Source organism: Onychomys torridus, chromosome 9 (assembly GCF_903995425.1).
Source record: "Onychomys torridus chromosome 9, mOncTor1.1, whole genome shotgun sequence".
NCBI classification, from domain to species: domain Eukaryota; kingdom Metazoa; phylum Chordata; class Mammalia; order Rodentia; family Cricetidae; genus Onychomys; species Onychomys torridus.
In genome coordinates, this window is record NC_050451.1 from 39,963,845 (window position 1) to 39,987,810 (window position 23,966).

Genomic DNA, 23,966 nt, shown 5'->3' on the forward strand with positions numbered 1-23,966 from the left:
AATGGCAGGGACAAACACCCTGGGAGCCTACACACCCTCATCTTGATGTCATCTTTTTTGCTTCTATGCTAATTTCAGCAATCTACCAAAATAATATTTTGTAATAAGCAAATAAGAATCTTTCATCATACCCAATGGACTAACACTGTTTAAGAAAGTAAACATAAATTAAGGTTAAGGGTTCATTTAATGTATATTTTCTAGTGCATGTTTTTCTTTTTCTTTTTTTTTTTTAATATATATCTTTATTTTATAACTAACTTAATTTCAGTGAGACTAAGATAGAGACAAAGCAATAAAAACTAAGAGAGTGGAAGGTTTAATTTTACATTATGCAAACCTGCACATAACCCTAATAAGCTGTGATATTGCAGGAAAAAATTTTCATTCCAAGTGGTAACTAATCCTTGATGCAGACATAGGATACACTGTTGTCCACAAGTCAACAATTTCAAAAAATCATTATAAGGAGTTTCTCTTCCTTAGAGCAAAATCAAGGATGCTCTCATGGCAACACTATTCACTGCAGTCCAGTAATCCAAACCAAGGAAAAGGCAATGGAAAAATCCCCAGCCCAGCTACTCCTACTGAGCACGTGTGCTATATGTCTCTAAATCACAGCCCCTGGTGATGGCAAACACACTAGAGAATAACCAAACACTGAATGCTGCATTTAGAGTACAGGGTGTCATTTCTGCTTAGCACAAGAAAAATCTACTCTCCAGCAGAGACGGGGGGGGGGCTGGAGCAAAGGCCTAGTAGCAGCAAGGTGGTGAGATATTGTTAGTTTTTATTCATGTATTTTCTTTCATCTTTTTGCCCCCAAATAAAAAATAAAACGATAATCTCATTGAATGAACCCCAAGTCCAATTCAGAATTCATCTTCAGAGCTGTCCGCTAACAACATCACTCTATCTTGCATGCTGTTGAATTCTCTCTGCTGGGGAAAGAAAAGAAGACAGCATTAAATTCTCCTCAAAGCCCAGAAGCAGACCCACCCTAAAGAATAGGGGAGTAGCTAATACAAAACACCCTGAACAGAAGTCTTTCTTGCACCATTAAATCCTCTGTATTTTATCAGGCAAATTAGGTGAGCAGTGAAGAATTCTCTGCAACCCATTAGGTTTGCTCTTGTTTCTTGCATACCTTCCTTTTATGCCGTTTGAAGCCATTTCTTCTTCGGCGATTCATAACCTTAATGCTATAGAGTGCTCCCAAGATGAACAAAGCTCCAGCTATCCCTACTCCAACAGGCACCAGCATTCCAGACATGTAGCCAGCCTGAACAGAGAAGGAGAGAGATAGGTATCAGAATGCTACATAGACCATTGGATTCTGGAATCCTTGTCCCTGATATGTGGCAGCAGGTTTTTAGATGTTTTGAATTCTTCTGTCTGCTATGCTATAATTTAAAAGGGAACCTGTAACAAAGGTTCTGCTTTGGGGCTTTAGGGGAAGAGCAACAGAGAAAAATAACAACTTTTTTTTTTTTTTTTTTTTTAAATTTCAAATCCCTTAGAAGTAAGTTCTGAAATAAATCAGCCAGACCTAGCGGCCCCTCCAGCCACTTGATTATGCACATTTGTCAACATCAATTTTTGATGACAGAAATATAATTTGTACTAAAGATGGATGGAGTGGGCTTCTGAGAATGCCAGGGCTATTAAAATGCAATAAATTGGAAACAGCCTGAGTCGCATGCCAAGGAGTTGAAGTGTCCTCTGGAATACTGTGTTCCTCGGAGGGTAAAGGAGGGCTTCTCACTCTTGCCCTCCCTTCCTTCCTCCGGCTCCTACTCTTCTCAGCTGTATTACCATAAAAGAGGAATGATAAAAGTGTATTATGAGTAGAAGGTGAGAGCACCATAGACAGCAAGGAAGGGTCAGGCACAGGAATTAAGAGGTAGGTTAATTGTTGGAAGACAAGGACAAGAAGATGTGTGCATGCAGAACGGATCTCTGAGGGAAGAAATGTGCCCAGTGAACAAAACTGAAATAGTGTCTTCAGTCCCAGGGAAGCAGTGGCCAAAAAGGGCACAAAGAGCATTGCCAGAAACATGGCTACTTTCCAAGGAGCCTCAGGTGTTTCCAGTATACCCAAGGTCACTATGGACTCCTCAGTCCTCAGAGAACAGAGTGATCCCTGCATATACCAGTGCTTCAGTGAAAATCTCAGGACCTGCCCACTCTTGGAGCAAGGCCCTTGTCCTTAGGTAGATCTTTGCAGCAAAACCCCTGTGGGCTGCATGGGTATACTCTAACCTAGAACATTTTCATGGGAGAGCATAAGGCTACACCCCAAGTGGATAAAATACATTACAGTTATAAATTTTAAAATCTAGAATAAGTAGACAGGTGCTTTTCTGAGAGAGGATGACTCTTCAACTATTTCTCCTTTTTGTTTATTTAATTTATGTCTGTGTGTGATGTGTGTCTGTGTGCCTGAGTGTATGCATGTCGCCAAGTAAGGGCAGAAGACATCCATCTCACCTAGCACTAGAGTTACAGATGGTTGTGAGCCACCACATAGGTTATGGGAACAGAATCTGGTCCTCGGCAAGAGCAGCAAATGCTCTTAAACCACTGAGCCATCTTCCTAGATCTCATTTAATTTCTAATCAACAAAAACTATTTCTAGTGCCTTTCAGAGTGAGCCAAAATGAGATAGATAGATAGACAGACAGACAGACAGACACACACACACACACACACACACACACACACACACACACACACACATAGCCAGTGAGCAAGTGAGAAAAAGATTTTCAGAAAGCACTGAGGTCTGTAGGCTGTGATTCTCTCTCTAAACTTATACATGGAGGAACAGAGGCCCCCTCACAGAGCAGAACACCCTTGCTTGTGCTCAGCAGCTTCTTCACTGGTCTTGTATCCCAGAGTTTTAAACTGGGACAAAATAGGGATTTTTTCCCATTAATTTAAGAACAATGGATTATTTTAAATCAATGTAGTGTTTTCCATGGAGAAACAAATTCCAGTCATTCTTCAGCAAATTCATACACTTTGCATAAAATCAAAGTTTTTCTAAAATTCTTGAAGATCCACTTGAGTCTTATAAAAACTCTACAATTTTCCACATAGGAAAATATTGGACAATACAAAACCTGTCGTGCTCTTATCAAAAATACAGAATTAAAAAAAAATCAGCTCCAGGAGTCCAGTCAAAGAGAGAGAAGAGGGGTTCTATGAGCAAGGGCATCAAGATCATGATGGGGAAACCTACAGAGGCAACCAAACCAAACTAGTGGGAACTCATGAAATTTAGACCAACTCCTGTGGAGCCTCCATGGTTCTGGACTAGGCCCTCTGCCTAAGCAAGAGTTGTGTAGCTTGATCTGTTTAAGGGTGCCCTTGGCAGTGGAATTGGGATCCATCGCTGGTGCATGAGCTGGCTGTTTGGAGCCCACTACCTATGGTGGGACATCTTACACAGCCTTGAGACAGGGGGAGGGGCTTGGACCAGGCTCTGCTGACTCCCCATGGGAGGCCTTACCTTCTTGTAGAAGGAATGGGGGTGATTTGAGCGGGGAGGCTAGAGGGGCGGGAGGGGGAAGAGGGGAATCTGTAATCAATTTTTTCAGTGCATTTCGTAACACATATTAAATATGAAGAATGATCAAATTTCATCCCCATTAATGAACTTTTTCTAGGTTGTACATTCAGAGGACAATATTCTGTTCTTTGGAATATCAACTTGACAACCACTGTCTGAACCTCCTGCAGATCTATAGTTTAACTTCATACCAATAATGTGAGTATTTCAAAATATGTCACTCTTGTCATATTTCACACACACACAAACTCAGTTATAGCTTTCATTTTAATGGTATTTTCTTTGCCTTCAAGTCACAAATACATTATAGGATGGGGCTGAAGCCATCAGCCCACCTTCCAACACTACATAACCACTTGTCTTTCAAAGTTGACTATGACAAAATAAGGTCTTCCTCAGAGCTGCCTATCACATAATATTTTTCTGAAATAAAAGAAGAGGGCATGCACTTATTTTTTAAGTTTTCAATTCTGTCTTGTAGCTTCTTTTGTTCAAAATCTTTGGCTGTGCATATGCTTCCAGAAATGGCATCCAGAGGACACAGTTTACCCATGTGCTTTTCCAACCAATACTGCGCAGAGTGAGTCTAATCATGACAAAATAGCCAGCAAGCCTAAAATGATGGATATTATATTTTTTATATAAAAACAATATTCTTCAAAGATAAGTGTATTGTGAAAAAAGATAGCTGTAAAATGATGAAAGGACATGGAAGAAGTATGATAAAGGGATATGTTACATAATTGTTGATGGGATTTTATACCAGAGGAGAAATAATATTTTTGTAAGTGTCATTTTTGGTCTGTTGAAAAGTTGCACTGCAGATAACCAGAGGACATAAATGTGCTGTAGCTATGTTAAATGGGCTCAAGCTAAAAACTGTAGCAAGATTTGATAACAGAATGTTCTCATTCTTAGAAAATATGCACTGAAGAATTAGGAATAAATAGGCCATATGCAATTTATCATCAGATGGTTCAGGTAAAAATAAGGAAGAGAATGTGCCCACAAGTAAAAATCCAAGATGGTAAAATGTTAGCAATTGGTGCATCCAGGCTAGAGGTGGTAGGGGAATTCTTGGTGCTATTCTTATTTTTAAATCTTGCCTATGAATGGGTAAATTATTCCTGCCTAAAGGTTAATCATTTAAAATATATTGTAAATGAAAATCTGGCTAGACATACTTGAATTTATGTGTTTGCTTTTGAAATTAATTTGTTCAGAAACATCTGTTTTCAAGAAAGCGATCAGAAAAGCTCATGAAAGGCACTGAGGATGTAATTCACTTAGTAGTGTACTTGTCTAGCATGCACAAGGTTTTAGGTTCAATTGCCAGCACCAAGCATAATGGCACATATCTGTAATCACAGCATTTGAAAACTGGAGGCAGGAAGATCAGAAATTCAAAACCATCCTAAACTACACAATGAGTTAGAGGTCAGCCAGGGCTACATAAGACCCTGTCTCAAACACACACACACACACACACACACACACACACACACACACACACACACACACTGCATTGCCCTGCCTCTGATATGCTGCTCTGAGACTGGGACTTGTGTTTTCCACGCAGCAGTACCTCTCCAACTAGAGTATATATCAGATTGACTTGTCAGGCTTGATAACATGGACTATTGGGCCACATCATCAGGGTTCCTAACTCAAGTCTAGAATGAGATCTGAGAATCTGCATTTCTAACAAGTTCCAGGGCTTCTTTCTGAAGATGCTGGACCAGACTGCACCTTGAAAATCTCTGCTATGAAATACAACCTGGTTCATTGTTTTCTTCTTTAAAGCTAGAAGAACCAGAATGGCTTTGGTGACCTTACAGCAGCACTGTCTTTATTCTATGATCTAGTCAAACAGTTTTATTTCTGAGAAGCAATTCTGATGTTGAAAAGACATAACAATAGGTAACCAAGATAAGCGTGGTCTAACAAACACCATCAACTTGCACAACAATCAGGAAAGTTAAGGGATGAGAACCAATTGTCTGTCAACATCCATTTTCCTTTTGTAGTAGCTAATCAATTTCTCTGTGTATCCCTGGCTGACCTGGAACTCCCCCTGTAGACCAAGCTGGCCTTGAACTCACTGATCCATCTGCCTCTGGATCCCCCATGCTGGGATTAAAGGTGTGTGCCACCACCGTCCTGCTGGCTAAACAATTTCTAATCTCGGATTGGGGGGGCAGAATTAAGATTACTTCCCCTTCCTTAGCTTCCAGGAAGCTGAGTATTATTGAGGGATTAGTTTACATATCCATGTGTCCTGGCTAGTTTTATGTCAACTTGACACAAAGTATAGTCATCTGAGAGGAAGGGACCTCAACTGAGAAAATACCTCCATAAGATTTTCTTGTAGGGCATTTTCTTAATTAGTGATTTATGTGAGAGGGCCCAGGCCATTGTGGCCGTGGCTACCCCTGGGCTGGGGGCCCTGGGTTCTATAAGAAAGTAGACTGAGCAAGTCAGTAAACAGCACCCCTCCACAGCCTCTGCATCAGTTCCTGCCTCTAGGTTCCTGCCTTGCTTGAATTCCTGTCCCAACTTCCTCTGATGATGAAATGTGATGTGGAAATGTAAGACCCACAAGTTCTTTTTTTGGTCATGGTGTTTCATCACAACAATAGTAACCCTGACTAAGACACCATGACCCATGCAGATTCATATGGAGAGAGCTGAGTTGGATATGCCATTGAGAATCATGAGTTATCATTGGAAATGAACTTCAAAAGTGGTTTATCATCAAACTGAAGCTGTTTAGCCTTTTTCTGGGTCATTACCCATGAGCCTTTGACTGCAGCTGTGATGGGTAGGAGCTTTCTGTTATTCATGATTAACCTTAATATTAACATGGAAAACTTGAAAAATCAACAAAAGAAACAAATAGAACTTTTGAAAACACCTTCTTTTTTTAAAGCTGCTGTAGTTAACAGAAAACAGACACTGGAACAATTCATGAAACTAGATTGGAAGGGTGTCCTGGTTGGGTTTAAGAGCACAGTTGAATATGTGTTTGTTTCAGTTTTCAGTCTAAGGGACTCAGTGACTTTCATCAGAGGCAGTAACTAGGCTCCCAAATTGCTTCTAAAAAGGGTAACTAGTAAGAATTGATATTTACATGCAGATTATAAAGTTTGCAATATCTAAACTCAATGCAGCTTTATGCCAAACTTTAAGCCTATTTTAATCATTTTTGTAATATATTTTAGAAATCAGGATATTCTTCTAAATCTTTCTCTGTCCATCTTAACATATCTTTTGACTTAACTAGATCCATAACAAGTACCAAAAAAATGGCACATACTGACCTCAATACCCTGAAAGTTTCCTTTATCACTTTTAACATGTATGAAAACAAATTAACCTCATTCTAAAAAACCACATATATGGAATTTTGTACTGAGAAGCAAAAGGGTAAAGAGAACTACTATAATCACATAATTTTAATTGCAATTGGATGTCCTATTCTTTAACATTAAGTTGTAGCAAAATTTAAAACTCATAATTCAGATGTAGGAGAACCGGCTCAAATAATAAAATAAAATATATAGAACTCCATAAGCGGAGATGTTTTGAGGCTGGGGACCTGAAGGCAACCAAATGCCTGACCATTAAAAAGGTCTCCAAGCAACTAAAATCCCAATTAAACTTGAGCTGAGGTGTGCTAATGGAATCTGACATAGACCACAGCCTAGGAATTCAGAATTCCATCAGTATTTTGAGGAGTAGTTCCAGTTAAAATTCCAAAGTTACCAAATGTGAAAACTCGGAGGGAATTCAAAATCAAAAGAAAATGAAAATATGAACCTGGAAAGGAATTCATATTGTCAATCAGTGTGCCAAATGTGTGCAAGAGAGGGAGAATACTTTTCCATAGCTGGCCATCTCGGCATGGTGGCTTGCTAGTGCCTTCTGAGAGGCAGCGTTGCAATAAGCTACACACCCAGGGCAGTTCACTATTTCACAGACAGAACTGAACAACACTGCCAATATCCCCTAAAAGAAACTCTACCAGGTAGATCAAGGATATTATTCAGAAGGGCGTACCACTCACGGTAAATGTTTATACATTTGTGACAATCATGGGGTGGCTCAGTGCCTAACGGGGCTTGCTCTTTGGGCTGGAGAGAAGGGTCGGTGACTGAGAGCCTTGGCTGCTCTGGCAGAGAATCTGGGTTCCATTCCCAGTACCCACATGGTGACTCACAATTGCCTATGACTTTAGTTCACATACATTCAGGCAAAATGTTCATATACATGAATAAAAGGAACAGATTCTCAAAAATGTTTTGAGATTTGCTTGCTCTGCAAGTACAGGATCTGAGTTCAGATCCCAGAGTCCACACTGCAGTTGAATGGCAGGTCTCTCTCATGCCTGCAACTCCAGTGCTGTAAGGGGTGGAGATATGAGAATTTCTGGGGCTTGCTGGCTGCCAGCGCACCCCAAAGTCACGGGTTCAGTCAGAGATCCTGCCTCAAAAGAATAAGGTAGAGAGTGACAGAGGAGGGCACCTGACTCAATCTGGTGGCCTCCGTACTTGCATATCTGCACACACGTATGGGCATATACCATGCACAGAGAGAGAGAGAGAGAGAGAGAGAGAGAGAGAGAGAGAGAGAGAGAGAGACAGAGACAGAGACAGAGACAGAGACACAGAGAGAGATAGAGACAGAGACACAGACACAGAGACACAGAGACACAGAGACACAGAGCCAGAGGAGGCAGGGAGAGCTGTTGAGACCCCAGAGAATAAGGTGTCTGTCTCCTGTGTTCCCAGTGAAGGAATCTGAAGGGAATACCTCTCCTGCTGGTGGCCCAGAACAGCAAACTGAAGCTCTGTTGTTATTGGTGGTGGAGGTTTTTTTTTTTTTTTTTTTTTTTTTAATATTTTCCTTTCCTTTTCTTCCTCTACACCCTCCTATGCCCGTCCCAGCTATCCTTCAAAGTTATAGCCTCTTATTACATGTACATATGTGTTTGTTTGTAAACATATAAGTTCCTGAATGATAACCTGTGGTAGCTCTGCTGTTTTGCAATCTTTTATTTGCCCTTCAGTATAAGTCAAAGGGAAGAAGAGACTCCCCTTACCTTGTCTTTCAGCTTTTCCATCCAGCTTCTCACTAGGAAAAACAAGAGAATTAGATATAAATAGCCATCTCCCACTTACATTTCACAGTATTGCATTAGCTTGTTAACTTGATACACTGAAAGGTTTTTTTGCATGGAGTATACTAAAAATATCAACAATATTAACAAAATGACAGCAATGATTTTTTCTTTTTTAGACTGAGTCTTTCTACATAGCTCTGGCTGTTCTGAAACTTTCTATGGAGAGCAGGCTGGCCTTGAACTCAGAGATTTTCCAGTCTCTGTTTCAGAATGCTGGGATTAAAGGTATGTGCTACCAAGCACCTTATTTGGAAGTGCAACCAAGAGTCAAAGCACTCCCATGTCATTATTAGATGAACAGGGAACAGTCTGTATGCTAGCTGAGTTCTAACTACTGTTCAGTGCAGTAGGACAGGGCCCGAGAGAGGAGGGACAGGGAACCACCCTTTAGGTGCTGTGTTCACTTTTTTCCAGTGATGGTTTTTCTTTAACCTGATGCCTCATCTGTCTCAGTTCTTAGGATCAAAGAGACTGCTTCACTGAAGCACATCAGATAGCAGAGAACAGGGAAGGAGAGGGCAATGGCACACCAAGGCAGCCCAGAGCTGGCTCCAAAGAGAAGCATCATAACCATATGGGAAGAAGAGAGAACTGGGTCAAGCACGCACAACTCTACAATAGTCACTGTTAATAACAGCAGTAACATGAGTGAAGGGGCTAGACCAACTAAGTAATTTCCTATAGATCCTGATAACAACGGTTTTGAGTTTTAATAGGAAAAGAGAAAGGTATCGTTCAAAGTGTAAAAGGGACTTGAAATTGGAGATGGGCATTCTACCCTTCACTGACTTTTAATGTTTTATTGGTGTTTCAATTAGCATGTGACCTAGCAGGAAGACAGCGTATCATCCCTTCATCTTTATTGTCAAGCAAAGGAATTCAGAAAACAAGACAAAAAATGAGGTTTCTTTATACTTATTTTCCTTTCTGGAAACTTCAGCAAGCAGAAAGGAAGGACACTGAGCTGCCGCTTTTCCTTACAGGGCCTGAGAGTAAATGTTTGAACTCAATTTGGATACAGTCTTCCATAATGAGCCAATTCTGCTGCTGCAGTGCAAAAGCAGCCGTGGATGGTCTACAAGAAAATGTGCTCAGCTATGTTCTAATGAGCTGTATTTACAGACACCAAGATTTGAATTTTATGTAATATTGATATGTCATGGTGATTTTCTTTTAAAATCAAATTTAAATATATATAAAAAAAATGTTCACTCACAAGTTATATGAAAACAGGAGGCCAGCCAGAGTTGGTCAGAAGCTGTAACTTGGGGCCTCTGGAGTAAGAGTACTCTACTCAAGATTTCAGCATTTCCATTTATAATCTAATCTGACTCCTGAAATGAGGTATTTGATTATGCTGACAGTGCTACCATGGCTATGGTTATTTCTTACAAAGCACATGCATTGCAGCATGTGGCCCATGAGCTGACAAGCACAAGAGCCAGGGAAGCCTATACTCACAAGTCAGCTGTGCTGGCTCCTGTCCATAGGTTAGCATTCAGAGGCTGAATCATGAGGACTACTCAAATTTAGGGTCAGCCTGAACTACAGTATGAGATGGTGTCTCAAAAAGTGAGCTTATGTGTATGCTCATAGAAAAGGAGGGGAAAGAGAGATTCAAAGAAGCTAAGAGACACCTGCATTCAACTGGTGAATACTCACAGGGATGCCAGCCTAATTTCTAAGAGTGAGATGTCTCTGCTACCCATCTCAAATGTGGAGATACCAATGGCTTTTCCACCACCTTTGATTGGCTTCAACCTCTCAGGCAAAGACCTTATCAAACCTCTCAGGTTGCTCTTCCCTCATTGCTCTGTACCAACTGGGATGAGGTGACTGACTGATCAGGATAGGATCAGAGTCATAGGAAGGTCAGAAAACACACCTAGGAACTTCAGAATGAGGCTAGGAGTTGGTGCTTCTGGGAATGAACCTACTAAGAAGGGAGGGCAGTCTTTGACTTTAGAGGAACTAATGAACCCGAGGACCCTCAGCTCCCCTATGTAAAGCAGAGGAGACAACAATGTTTTGAAAGATCATTGTGAAGATTAGAAATGTCGTATACAAAATTACAGTATAGTATCTGATATGAAATCCAAATAGGGAGAAGAAAGACAATGGGGGTTGTGTTACTATATCTCAAATCCAAAACAGATTTCAATGCAAGCAAGAGAATATTCAAAATTCATTCACTCATTCAAAAAATATTTGCTGGGTATATGGTGTTTGATTGTGCTCCATTGTTTCTATAACAAGTCACCATATGCTATGGGACCTAGTTCCAGTGATAAAGGTGCTCAGCTATTAAGTCTCTAAGAGGTAGAAAACAAGAAGTAGTGTGGGGTATGAAAAAGGGAGGAACAGAGTTCAGAATCGGGAAATAGGCTGGGTATTATATAGAGAACAAGACAGACAGGTGGGACCAGGGTGACTATTGTCAGACAGAAAGATACGGGTTTCATAGAGCGGGGGGACAGGAGACAAAGGTCAATGCTGGACTTAAGGCACCTGTAGTGTGCTTTTCCGCTATAAGAGACTCATTGCCAAGTGGAGCATTTTCAACTCGTGCCTCACCTGCAAAGCTACCCAAGTCTGAGGTTTGTGGAATTAATTGCATGAGGCCTGTGGTCATTAGGTTTCAGGATTTGTTTGTTTGGTATTTTTCAGTGGAGTGTGTGTGTGTGTGTGTGTGTGTGTGTGTGTGTGTGTGTGTGTGTGTGTGTCTGTGTGTGTATGCTTTATGTGTGCTCCTGTTGTAGTGCATGTGTGAAAATCAGAGGACAACTCCAACTTGGGAGATTTGTTTCTCTGCCTCTACCATGTGGGTCCTAGGGATCACACTCAGGTTACAGGCTTGGTGATAAGCACCTTTATCCACTGAGCCATCTCGCTGGCCCATGATGGTTAGTTTTAGTTGTCCATTTGACACAATCAAGAATCACCTGGAAAGTGAGTCTCAACGAGGGTGTGTCTAGATCAGGTTGACCTGTGGGCATGTGTGCAGGGGGTTATCATTATTGCCTTAATTGAGGTAGGAAGATTGTAAGTCCAAAATAGATAATAAGTCTAAAAAGGTTTAGATAGAGGTCTAAAAATAGTTTAAAAGCTCGAGCAGTGTCTACAGAGTGGACTAGCATTTTAAAATAATTGTTAAAGACTTTATGTGTACGAGTATTCTGTTTGCATGTATGTCTGCATGCCACGTGTGTTCCTAGTACCTATGGGGCCCAGAAGAGGGTTCCTGATCCCCTGGAACTGAAGTTACAGATGGTTGCAAGCTGCCATGTAAGTGCTGAGACTTGAACCCAAATCTGGAAGAGCAGCTAGCCCTTTTAACCACTGAGACTTCTTTCCAGTCCCTCAAGATAAACTTATTTAAAGAAAAAGAATTCTCAAAGTTTGTAGATTCAAGTCCTATATGCCTGTGAGCAGAGCATAGGGGGAGTTTTCCCGCAGCTCCTGAGTAAAAATACTATGTGTAACTAGAGCAATGCACATCAAAATAGTAGCCGAATTAAATAACACGAGGCATAATTAAGGACAATATTTCTTTTATTCTTTGCCTCTTTTGGGACTTGCCACATTATATATAATTTTGTACTACTTTTTTTTAATAAATATTTTTTTCTTTATTATTATGTGTTTTAAATTTTATACATCAGTCATGGGTTCCCCTGTCCTCCCCCCTCCCGCCCCCGCCCCCACCCCCACCTTCCCCCCTAGCCCCTCCCCTCTATTCCCATGTCCTCCAGGATCAAGGCACCCCTGGGGAGTCATTTAAACCTGGTAAATTCAGTACAGGCAGGTCCTGTCACCTTCTTCCAGACTGAGCAAAGTGTCCCTGTGTAAGCCCAAGGTTTCAAACAGCCAGCTCATGCACTAAGGACAGATCCTGGTCCCACAGACTGGATGCCTCCCAAACGGGACCCTAGGAAACTACTACTTCTTAATTAGAGGAAAACACATTTCCACAGAACTCTGCAAACCTTTACAACTTCAAGTCAGTGATAAATTGCTGACTGTGAGGGGGGCCACAGAAGCTCAGACTTCTCCACTTGGCTAGTTTCTTAGTGACAGCTACAACAGCTAGTCCCGCTGAGCCTAGTCCATGTCTCAAAATTTTGTTTAATGGAAACTAAAAAACACATCACTACAACAAGATCTCTGTTCTCCTTCAAGTAGGGTTAGAAGTATCCAGACAAGAAGTAGGCCTGAATAAAGGCCATATATAGAAGTCCTCAGCTAACATACACCCTAGTAAAAAGCTAAAGGGTTTTTGTCTTAGGGTCAGGGACGCAAGAATGCTTAATGTTGCCACTTCTGTTCTATACAGTAGCTGAAGTCCTAGCCAGAGGAGTTAGACAATAGGAAGAAAAGGCCATCTACTTGGGAATAAATTAAATGGGAAAATATAAATTAAAATCCACAATCTTGTAAAGACACAACCCTAAACATGTGCAACACACATCCACACAGAGAGAGATACAAATGCACAGGTGTATACCCACAAATGCACAGAGAGGCACACACATGCACACACACATACAAAGACATATTATTAACACATGTACACACACATAAACACACATGTAAAATCTACAAGAACTTATAATTGGATTGAGTAGAGTTACTGGATACAAAATCAACATGTGAAAATTTGTAGTATTGCTATATATTGGTAAACTGTCTGAAAAAAAGAGGAAAACAATCCTCATTTACAATAAGAATAAAACAAAAAAGTTAAATAGTTAGGAAAGAATTTTGCCAAGTCCTACAGGATGAAAGTAGATAAAGACACAGAAAACTGGAAAGCTGACCTGTCTTCATGGATTGGAGGAAGAATTTTAATATTGTTGACATGTCTATAGAACCCCAAACAATCTGTTGATTCACTGAGCTCTTCAACAAAACTCTAATATTATTTTTCACAGAAATTGAAGACACAACTTAATATCCATATGAAACAAAACAAAGTGTTTGAAAATCACTTATCTGGTAAGTAGTAAATATCCAAACTATGTGAGATGAAAATAGTTCAAGATGAAGAAGGTAAATATCCTAATTTAAAATAATCCCAGCACTCAGAAGGCAGAGGCAGGTGGATCAATTTAAGGGCAGCCCTGTCTGTTTAGCAAATTCCAGGCTGCTTGGGGTTACATAGTGAGACCCTATCTCAAAACAACAACAACAACAATGTTAAAAGGGGCAAAAAACCTGAACAAACACTTCCCCAGATGATGGCTAATAGGAATATGCAAAAATATTTAATGTCACTGACTATATTCATGTTTTCTGTTACTATAACAAAAATACCAGAGGCTGGGCAGCTGATAAGAAGAGGTTTATTATAGCTCAGAGTGATGGCACAAGGTCAAGAGCTGGTTGACCATGTCTTGTCTGGTGATGGCTCTACAGCATGTTCAACAGGCAGCTCTAAGGAGGGATCTGTGGGTTAGAGCCAACACACCAGAGTGCACATAAAGACTTTGCTGAGCTGCGGAGAAAAAGGATAATGAAAAATGGGGAGAGGCGTCCTTACCTGACTCCTCGCTTATCTTCTCTTCTCTGCCTGCAATCTTTAACAAATGTCCTTTTTTCTTGCTTTGTGTGTGTCACCTGTTGACCCCGTCACTTGTCCTCTGTGTCTATCTTTGCTCCTTCCTCACTCTAGGGAAGGGAACTGGGGTGGTGAATGTTGAGTGCATGCGTCCCTGTCTCTCCCATGTGGCTTTCATTCAGACAGAATAAGCTAGAGTGCATAGTTTCACCGTAGCCTGTATATTTTCCAGCTGCTTTGTGTGTGCCAGGGCTGCAGTACCCAAGTGCTCCTTTGTGCAACAACAACCCAAGAGGCAGAAATCCTGGGTGAAATTTAAAACTCACAATAAATAATACTGAAGACACTTAGTCTGGAGACCAATGCATCTTATTCCATGTCAATGGCACAAATTACAAAAGCTACAAGCTGGGAGAAAGAAATTAGGTAGAACATTCAGGAACAGGTTTGTTGTGGCTAAAAGTGTTGGAATCAGTTCCTTTTCTCATCAGTGAGAAAATACCTTAAAGAAGCAGGTTAAAGAGGATGATTTATTTTGGCTCATGATTTCAGAGGTTACTGTCTGCCACAGTGGGTAATGCATAGTGGAGCTAGTGGGAGTGAGAGAATGAAGGTCCTCGCATCTCAACAGATCAGGAAAAAAAGAACCAGACAAGAAGTAGAGCTGGGCTAAATACATCCTCAAGGCCCACCCTCCATTAACCCCTTTCCTCCAGCTAGGTCCTACTTCCCAAAAGTTCCACAACCTCTCAAAACGACTGCATGAGCTGGGACTGAGTATTCAAATACATGAGCCTGTAGGGGACATTTTACATCCAAATCACAACATATGGCTACGCAGAAATCCTCACTGAAGACGAGAGTCCATGAATTACCAGCATATTGGCAGAAATGAATGGAGAAAATGGATAAGGTCATCCTAAGGTAGAAAGTTTATATGAGTTAAGGTTCTCCAGAGAAGCAAACCTAGAGAGAGGGAGAGGAAGAGAGGAAGAGAGGAAGAAGAGGGAGAGGGAAGAGAGAACTGTGTGTTCATAAGGAATTGGCTCACGAGATTATAGAGGCTGAAAACCAAGAGCAGTGGTGGCTTGGTTACAGGTCCAACCCAAAGACCTGGGAACATAATAGTCACTGATAGAGTATCAGTCCAAAGGCCTGCAGACTTGAGACCCAAGAAAAGCCAATGTTTCCAGTCCGAAGGTAGAAAAAGCCAAATTCCCAGTTCACAGGTTGTAGGAAGATAAGGCCTATGAGGCAGAGGGATGAGCCAAGCTGGAATCTGCCTGAGGGCCTAGCAACAGGCTCTGTTAGAGATCCTGATCATGCCTAGCCAATGAGGGGAGACCACACATTGTCACCAGATCAGGATGCAGCCTGGGTGCTGGAAGGAGGGCATATAAGGCTCTCCTCATTGCTGAATAAACCAGTCTGCTGTTTACCTTTTACCTGACTCCTGGTGTCTGTGTCTTTGAAAACAACACTGTACCTTCCCTCCCCGGCAGCCATTAGAACCCAGCAACAACAGGCTTCCTACTAGAAAGGATTCCCTTGAAGTTATCATTTTCATTCTTTTTCGGTTGGATAGGGACCACCTCATCAGACTTCACTCAGTCTACCAATTCAAATGTGAATGTCACATCTTCCCACCTTCCCTCATCGTGAATTTCCTCTGTCTCTGACCCTCCTACCTCTCTTTATACGGATCTTGTGAAAATCTTCCCATCCTAACTCAATCGCATCTGCTGTCTCCTTTGCCACAGGAGGCAATAGTCAGGCTCCAGGCAGTAGGAGGATGGTATCCTTAAGGCAGCCATTGTTCTGCCTACCCAGCCAGCTAACTCTCTCTGCATCCCTCTCCATGCTCCACATAGATCCTCAGAGAATCCTTAGCAGCAAGAAGCCCAGGGACAATCCATTCCATTACTGACTTTCCAGCTGCCTGTCTCTTACCTCCTCAATACACTTTCCATCTCGGAGACTGCTTTCAAGGAGAACTCTAACTTGGGCAGTAGTCAAATTTCTCTGCTATCAAGACCGGCTGGCCCTTTGCCATACCAGCTTTACTCACTTTATTCAGCAAAACAAAAGTATTAATGTGAGCACAAGGCAAAAGGAAAGGAGTCGGGGCATACTGGCCAAGTTCAAGGGAGAGACGTCTCCCTTCATCTAATGTAATTCTAACTGAAAAATTTCAGTAAGTCTGGATTGGTAAAACATTCCCTTTCTACAAAGTATTATAGCAGGGTCCATTTAGCTCACACTCCATTCTGAAAGGGTCATAAATGCAGCCTCTTCAGTGAAATACTTAACAGCCCAATTATTTCAAGACTTAAGTTTTTTTTTTTAACCTGAATCAAGAGAAAGAGAAGTTTGCATTTCACCAAAATAAAAAAATGAAGACCACACCCATGCCATTGTTTTGTTAAAGTGTGTGCACCTAAATTACAGAGTGTTTTTAATCTGTCAAAAACCAAATGAAAACCAGTCCCTTCTCCCCACCCTGTTGTTTACTCATAAGTGCCCTTTAGACCTAAGGAACAAAGCTGTTTTCCAACTTACATACAACACATAAAAATAAGGATACTTACCACATTTTAGGTATTAAATGTGTGTTTAAAAAAGAAAAAGTAAACATTGATTTTTGAATCTATGGATTAGTCTCTAGAGATCCTAAATTTACCTGCCTTAAAGTCACATAAACCCCTTCTATAATCATTCGCTCTTCACATAATTATAGAACAGCAAGATTCCAATGAGCAGAATGACCTACTTCTTGGCACAGGGCTAAGTGAGCAGTAACTATGTGTTCAAGAAGCAATTAATTCTGAAGGCTCTGAACTGATATTTACAGAGAAGGGCACAGAGAGGCCAGATAACCTAATCTCTACTTTCAAGTAACATTAAAAATATCTTTATTTACTGAGCAGTTAGGCATGAGAAGATGCCAAGAGACTGGCTTAAAATCAACTTAGTATCTGCCAGGGTCATTTAATGATAACTATGCCAATACCAACAAATTATATATGATATTATCACATCTTCTATGATGAGAAGGTGGTCATAACCCTCAACCACATGGAAATAAATGGTGCCCAAATGAAGGAGATGTACCTCCCCTAAAAGGAAGGCATACAACATTACTTCCCACTATTCACCAGAGGAGAAAACAGTCAGCATCCACCCCTCACAACTGAGAGAGATGAAGGAGTATTGCTTTTTGACTGTGCCATCCTGAAAACACTGCTCAACACTGAGGTTCCTGGTCTCTGACTCAGCAGCACTGACTCCACACTCAGGGGTCAGAACTCTCCTCAAGGTTTCTCCTCACATTTTAACCACCTGATCTCTCTCCATCCCAGTGGTTAAAAATAGAAAATACTTTATTCTTCATATATTTCTTATTTTAATCAATATGCAATGATTGTATGCATCTGTTGGGCAGGATATAGGAATTTGATATTGGCAGGCAGTGTGTGATGATTGAGTCTAGGATGGTTAGCATTCCTCCTTCCTTTAAAATTTATGGTTTTGTGTTGGGAATCTTAGAACTCTTCTAAACCTTTGCAAGATATCTAATGAATTTGTAGCAATTGTGTTCTTATGTATTATTATGTGTTTTAATGTATAATACTTCTGTCCTACTGTGATGGGAACACTAGACCTCATTCCTCCTGTGTAACTACAATTTGTTGTCTCTTCTCTTATCTCTCTTTTTTCCCCTCCTCCTGTGCTTTCTAGACTTTGGTAAACACCAGTCTATGCTCTGCTCCTCTGATGTTATTTCTAGAGCCCACATATCAGTGAGATCACATAGCACTTGTCTTTCTGGGCCTGGCTTCCTTCAGCAAACAGAAACATCTCTAGCTCCTTCCACATTGCCTGAGATTGCAGCATTTCCTCCTTTTGTGGCTGTGGAACACTCTGCCCTACACACGTTCGTGAGCTTTATCCAGTGATGTCAATGACCTCAGTGACCCCTATCCTGGCTGGCATGAACAGGGCTGAAGCACACATAGTAGCTGGGTACTCCTTGATATGCTCGCTTCATTTTCTTTAGATGTATGCCCAGTAAATGGGATGCTAGAACCCGCTTTTTTTAATTTAAATTTTTTTATCCATTTTACATATCAACCACAGTTCCCCCTCCCTCCCCTCCTCCGGTTCATGCCCCACCTCCTCTCCACTCCACCCCACATCCCCTCCTCAGAGAGGGTAAGGCCTTCCATGGAAGAGTCAACAAAGTTTGGCATATCAAGTTGAGGCAGGACCAAGCATCCCCCTCCAAAGAGGCTGAGCGAGGTATGCCTCCATAGGGAAGAACCTGCTTTGTTCTTAATAGAAAATTTTGCTCTTTTCAAAATTCCACTGCAAGAAAAATAAGTCCAGGTGAGCTGTTTACACAGCCATTGATGTGACACTCACCATCTCCAGACACAGCTGGGGCTTTAACAAGAGTTAAAAGGCTCATTAGCCCTGCACACAGCCTTCCTGATGCTCAATTGCTAGCTTTAAGGGAGGGCCACATGGCACCCCTCTTCTTTATATGAATTCTGGGCTTCATTGACAAAAGCTATGGGCTGAGATGAACAGGACATTTCCTGGAGACTCATTTGCCATTGGATCTCATCTAGAGTTTTGGACATAATTTTACTTAATCACATGAAGCTCCCACTTCCCACTGCTTTGACACAGCCAACAGGTGAAATCAATTAGCAGTAGAGTGCTGAATGAACACTAATGTGGTTTTAAAGGGTACTTCAGGGTTGGTTTTCCTAAAGTCCCACTTACCAGTTCTTAAGCCTTCCCTCTCCAAAGTATTAAGCAATGTCAAGCTACATTCTCAAGAGAAATTAAGGCAAATATTTGTCTTAGAACATCTGTGCATTGATGGTTCAATGGGGGAAATCTACAGTTCTGTAAGATAAATAAGTCTGAAGATCTTCCATACAGTACAATACATGAAGCCAACAATATTATACCATGTTCTTAAAAATCGCTACAGGGATAAGCCTTTTGCTGAAGTGTAAAATGATGTTATACATATTTATGCACTGTGAAATGATCATTATTGACATGTCTACACACAGGATTGCACATTGTGTTTGTGTATGTGTTGAGAAGACTTAAGTCCCATTCATTAGGAAAGTACCTCTTATGTTAAGGGCTCTTAATAGAAAATTATGGTGATGAGAATGATGGAGACGGTGGAAACTTTGGGAGGTGGCAGATTCGTTTGTGATCTTGGTGTTAGGGATGTGCACTTATCCCCAAACTCATCAAGTTGTAGACATGAATCATGTGCAACGTGGAGATCACTCAAGCATCATGGCAAATATACTCAAGGGTGGAACTTGACTGCCCACCTTCAATGAGTTACCTGAACTTTCCCTGGACTCTTGATCCCCAAGGGAAAGTCCAAGGGTCTTGGTCTCCAACAAAGAAGAGCTGGTCATTCTACCAGACTCTGTCTTCTTTCTTTTCAGTTTCTTCAGCGAGGTTTCCCTGGGCTAATGGAGGCAGCTGCTCCTTCACTGTGGGTGTGGGGGTGTTGCTCTCCATCCCTTGTTTCTTAGCTACTTGGAGCATGAGCATCTGTACTCACTGCTGGGTGTTTCTGACATTTACTTACTTTCCCTCCTGTATTTTGTATTGTATGATCATGTATTTCCTGCATGAGGTGGCATTTTTTTTTTTCCTGTGAACTTCTTTCTTCAATGAGGGTTGTTTTTCCATGGGGATCTTGAATTGCAGAAATGTGAAAACAAATGAGTTTCGGGTTTGCCCTTGTTATTCACTCCAGGACCAGGACCCTTACCTTCCTGGTGGTCCCAGATTCCTTTCCCAGGTGGACATCATTGCAATTATGAAGTCAAGCCTAGAATTTCCAGTGTCTTTTCTTCCTCACTGGCAGTCAGAAACTCAGGAAGAGAGGTTTTCCATCTATGTTCCAGGCCTCTTTATGGGGGTTGGGTATGTCCCTGGACTCTTTCCCTGGGAGTGGGGGCAACATTCACAGAACACTTTCATTGCTCAGGAACTCCAGCTTTGCTCCCTGCGCTACGCCAGCCCGAGGCCATGTCTGTTGGACACGTGTTGGTTTTGAACTCGTCTTTTCATTCCAGTTTCTGTGTTTTGTCCATTGTCTCCACACCCAAAGTCCACCACGCATCATCTGGTAGCCACACTGCTTGGGCTTCACATTGCTTCTTCTGGCAACAAGAGAATGCTTGTCAAGATCGGCTGGATCAATATTCTTTGAGAATACCGTGGTTTATCCACTGTTTACCTGCATTCTACCAGAAGATGAGAATCCACAGTCACTCAGTCCACTCTGCTGCAGAAACTGGAGATTCAAGTTTGGCTCTAAACCAGGTACTTTTTTTTTTTTAAACTGGGATGACATTCTTGTAGCAAAAACTGGAGTTTTCAAGTGACAATTCAACAACATTCAGCACATTTACAATGTTATACAGCCACTACCTCTAATGAGTTTCAAAATACTTTTAGCATAACATTCCATGAGAGCCTCCCCACAAAATCCTCAGAAACTACTAACTGCTTCCTGACTTATACATGTTCAGAATATGGAATATGAATAGACTTATATAGTACATAACACTATGTCTGTATCCTTCTGATTAACATAATATTTTCTAGGTCCATCCCTCCAACTAATAGCATTCATACAAACAACCAACAAGCATATAAAGATATGCTGAGTGTCATTAGTCTTCAGAGAAAGGCAAATCAAAGCCAAGTGAGATACTACTTTACAATCTGTTTAAACCAAGAGCCTGTTTATAAAAAGAATAGAAAATGGTAAGTGTCGGCAAACAGAGATAAATTAAAACCACTACAGAAAACAACCTGTCAGCTCCCCAAAAGCTGATCATAGAATTACCATATAACTTATAACTCACTGTTAGGTATAGACCCAAAGTGCTAAGAACAGGTCCTTAAGAAAATGTTTGGTCATAAATATTAACACCAGCACCATTCAAATACCCAAAGGAATAAACAACTCAAATGTCTATCAGCTAACAGACAAAACACAGTGGCATATTATCCAGCCACAAAAAAATGTATCATTTTTACATGCATGAACCTAGAATTATTTTTCTAAGTGAAAGAAAATGAAAGTGCTATATGATAAAAGATGAGGTAAAGAATGTTCTGTATCATTCCAGAAGCCAAGGAAGTCCTGCAAGAGGGAAAGAACAGAACTTACATTCCATCCACACATACTCAATCCTCATGCCTCAGTCCCCAGGTATGGCCAACTTGCTATCCTCTCCTGGAGCAAATGGGGCCAGATCAGCCTGTCTAGGGTGCAGAAGTCTTCTTGCTAAAAGGATCTCCTGTTTAAGCTGATTTTTCTGGAATGACTGGACCATCAGGAGTCAATTCTGGACTTTTTGCATCCGTGCTAGAAGCAATGCTCTATGCCTGATACTTCTTTTCTATTTTTAAATCTCTTCTGTGTGAGATACACATAATATGCACCATACCATCATAATCACTGTACACTCTCAGGTGTACAGCTGGATGGTTTTAACTATGCTTATGCTGTCATCAGCCATCCCACCATTGACCTCAGGAATACTGACTCCCTGTCTCCTTCCTCCTAGTGACCACCATTCTACACTCTCCTCTATGACTCTGACCACTCTAAGCCTTCACATAACTAGAATCATACAATATTTGCCCTTGTGACTGTCATGCTCTACCTACCATATTGTCCTCAAAGTCATCCATGGTGCAATGTGTTTTATAGTCTCCTCCCTTAAGCCTGAATGATAGATCACTGTATGTGTGGAACACATCTTATCTATTCCTGATGATGGACACAGGTTGCTCCTACATTTTAGGCACTGTTAATAAAGCTGCTACATGCACATTAGCACATGACTATCTTCTCACAGCCCTGCTTTCAATTTATTGGGGGTATTTATCCAGAAATTGAATTAGGTTTATAATTTGATATATTTCAATACAATTAGAAGAGTTCTATTATGTAGCCAATACTGAGAATTTAATGAGGACTAGGTACTGTGCTAGAAAGTAACTACAATGCCTTATACATATATGAGTTGAAATGGACACTGCAGTTAGGTTTAAAAGAAATTGAATTCTCTCTCTCTCTCTCTCTCTCTCTCTCTCTCTCTCTCTCAAAACAGGCATAATTAAATCCCAAATCTCTGAAAATCAATTAGCCACTAGAAATAAAATCTGATTGTACCTGAAATTCGTTTCCACATGCACTTAAGAGTTGTCCAGCTGTGAATGGGCTCAAAGTCACCCATCTACCAAAATAGATCTGTTTTCATGTAGTAGCAAACAAATCCTGAATCCTTTTCAGATGGAGCAGCTAAAAACTTTTCATTTAATTGGCAATATAACTATCTGCATTATTAATAATAAGTTTATTTTCTTCATAATGTAGAAGTCTAAAGGCCATTAACACTGTGGCAAATTACAAATGTTCATTAAGAAGCTAAGCAAATAACAGCCATTTTCCCTGTGGGACAGTCTTACAGGGAAAGCGTTCCAAGATTTGTGTGAGGTTTTGTATTTGACACAGAGGTTTTAGAGCAGACTTCAGCAAGAACTTCTACCCCTGGGAACATCCAACTCTCAGAAAGATGATGATGATGATGATGATGATGATGATGATGATGATGATGGAGACAGAGTCTTTCTATGTAGCTCTGGCTGGCCTAGATCACACTATATAGTCCATGCCAGCCTCAAACTCATAGAAATACAACTCTCTCTGCCTTCCAAGTGCTGAAACAAAAGAAGTGCATCACTACATTTGGCTGCTCCCCAGTTTTTCATGCAAACCATGGTAAACCAATACACTGAAACACAGGACCTGGTTATTCACAGAAAGAAAATGAGCCCCACAGTCACTGGACAAATGTACCCTGAATAGTCTTCCCCGGCATTGATTTCTGCCATACTTATTTCCTAACTGGCTGCAATGAGCCTTCACCTTGTCCCTCAGATGCAGCCTCATTTCCTTCCAAGCCACCATTTCCCAAGGCAATTTGATATAATTACTTCCCTCTTAAAAATCCCTCTAAAGTGTGTTGCCCTTAAGGAAAAGTATAAGCTGCTTCACTTGTCTCACAAGATCCTATATAACTTCAGTTCTGTGAGCAAAGTCTGCCTCACTTCCAAACCTGCACACCCACTCCACCTCCTGTCTCCACTTTACCCTTACTATTTCCCCCACCCAGCTCCTGGGGCCATCACATCTGTGCAGCACAGATGCTTCCCCTGCAATGACTCCCAGGCAATGACAAATGGCAGGTTCCAGTGCAAGCCCATTCCTGTGGACAGAAGAGCTTTCTCATAAGCAATGAGGGCTGAAGAACTCTTAGTCAACCTTGTCCAAACAGTCTCTGACTGAAATACCATCTGAGTCCTTTTCCACTGGGAGAGAGAGATGAATGTTGTCAGAACCAAAATGGAGTCATCAAGAAAACGTCCTGCCAATAAAGATTGCCCGACAGGACTATGCAGGTGGCTTTGCCAGAGCCACAGACTTCCTGGAGGCAGCCGCAGCCTCACACAGAAAGTATTTCTACAAAGCCATCAGCCCAGAAACTGCTTTTTTAACTTTGGACCGAGGCCACTGTTGTTATTAA

At 41.1% G+C, this 23,966-nt stretch overlaps 1 protein-coding gene across 2 annotated transcripts in view; it reads right to left on the reverse strand.

Annotated features, from left to right (window-relative positions):
- Positions 1-738: 738 nt before the first annotated feature.
- Armh4 (armadillo like helical domain containing 4) overlaps positions 739-23,966 on the reverse strand; it is a 104,156-nt gene continuing 80,928 nt past the window's right edge. For both annotated transcript variants that reach the window (XM_036199518.1, XM_036199519.1), the window contains exons 6-8: positions 8,676-8,707; positions 1,148-1,282; positions 739-941 (exon numbers count right to left, since the gene is read on the reverse strand). In XM_036199518.1, the coding sequence (XP_036055411.1) occupies positions 873-941; positions 1,148-1,282; positions 8,676-8,707 (236 nt within the window). In that variant the 3' untranslated portion in view covers positions 739-872. The remainder of the gene's footprint in view (positions 942-1,147; positions 1,283-8,675; positions 8,708-23,966) is intronic.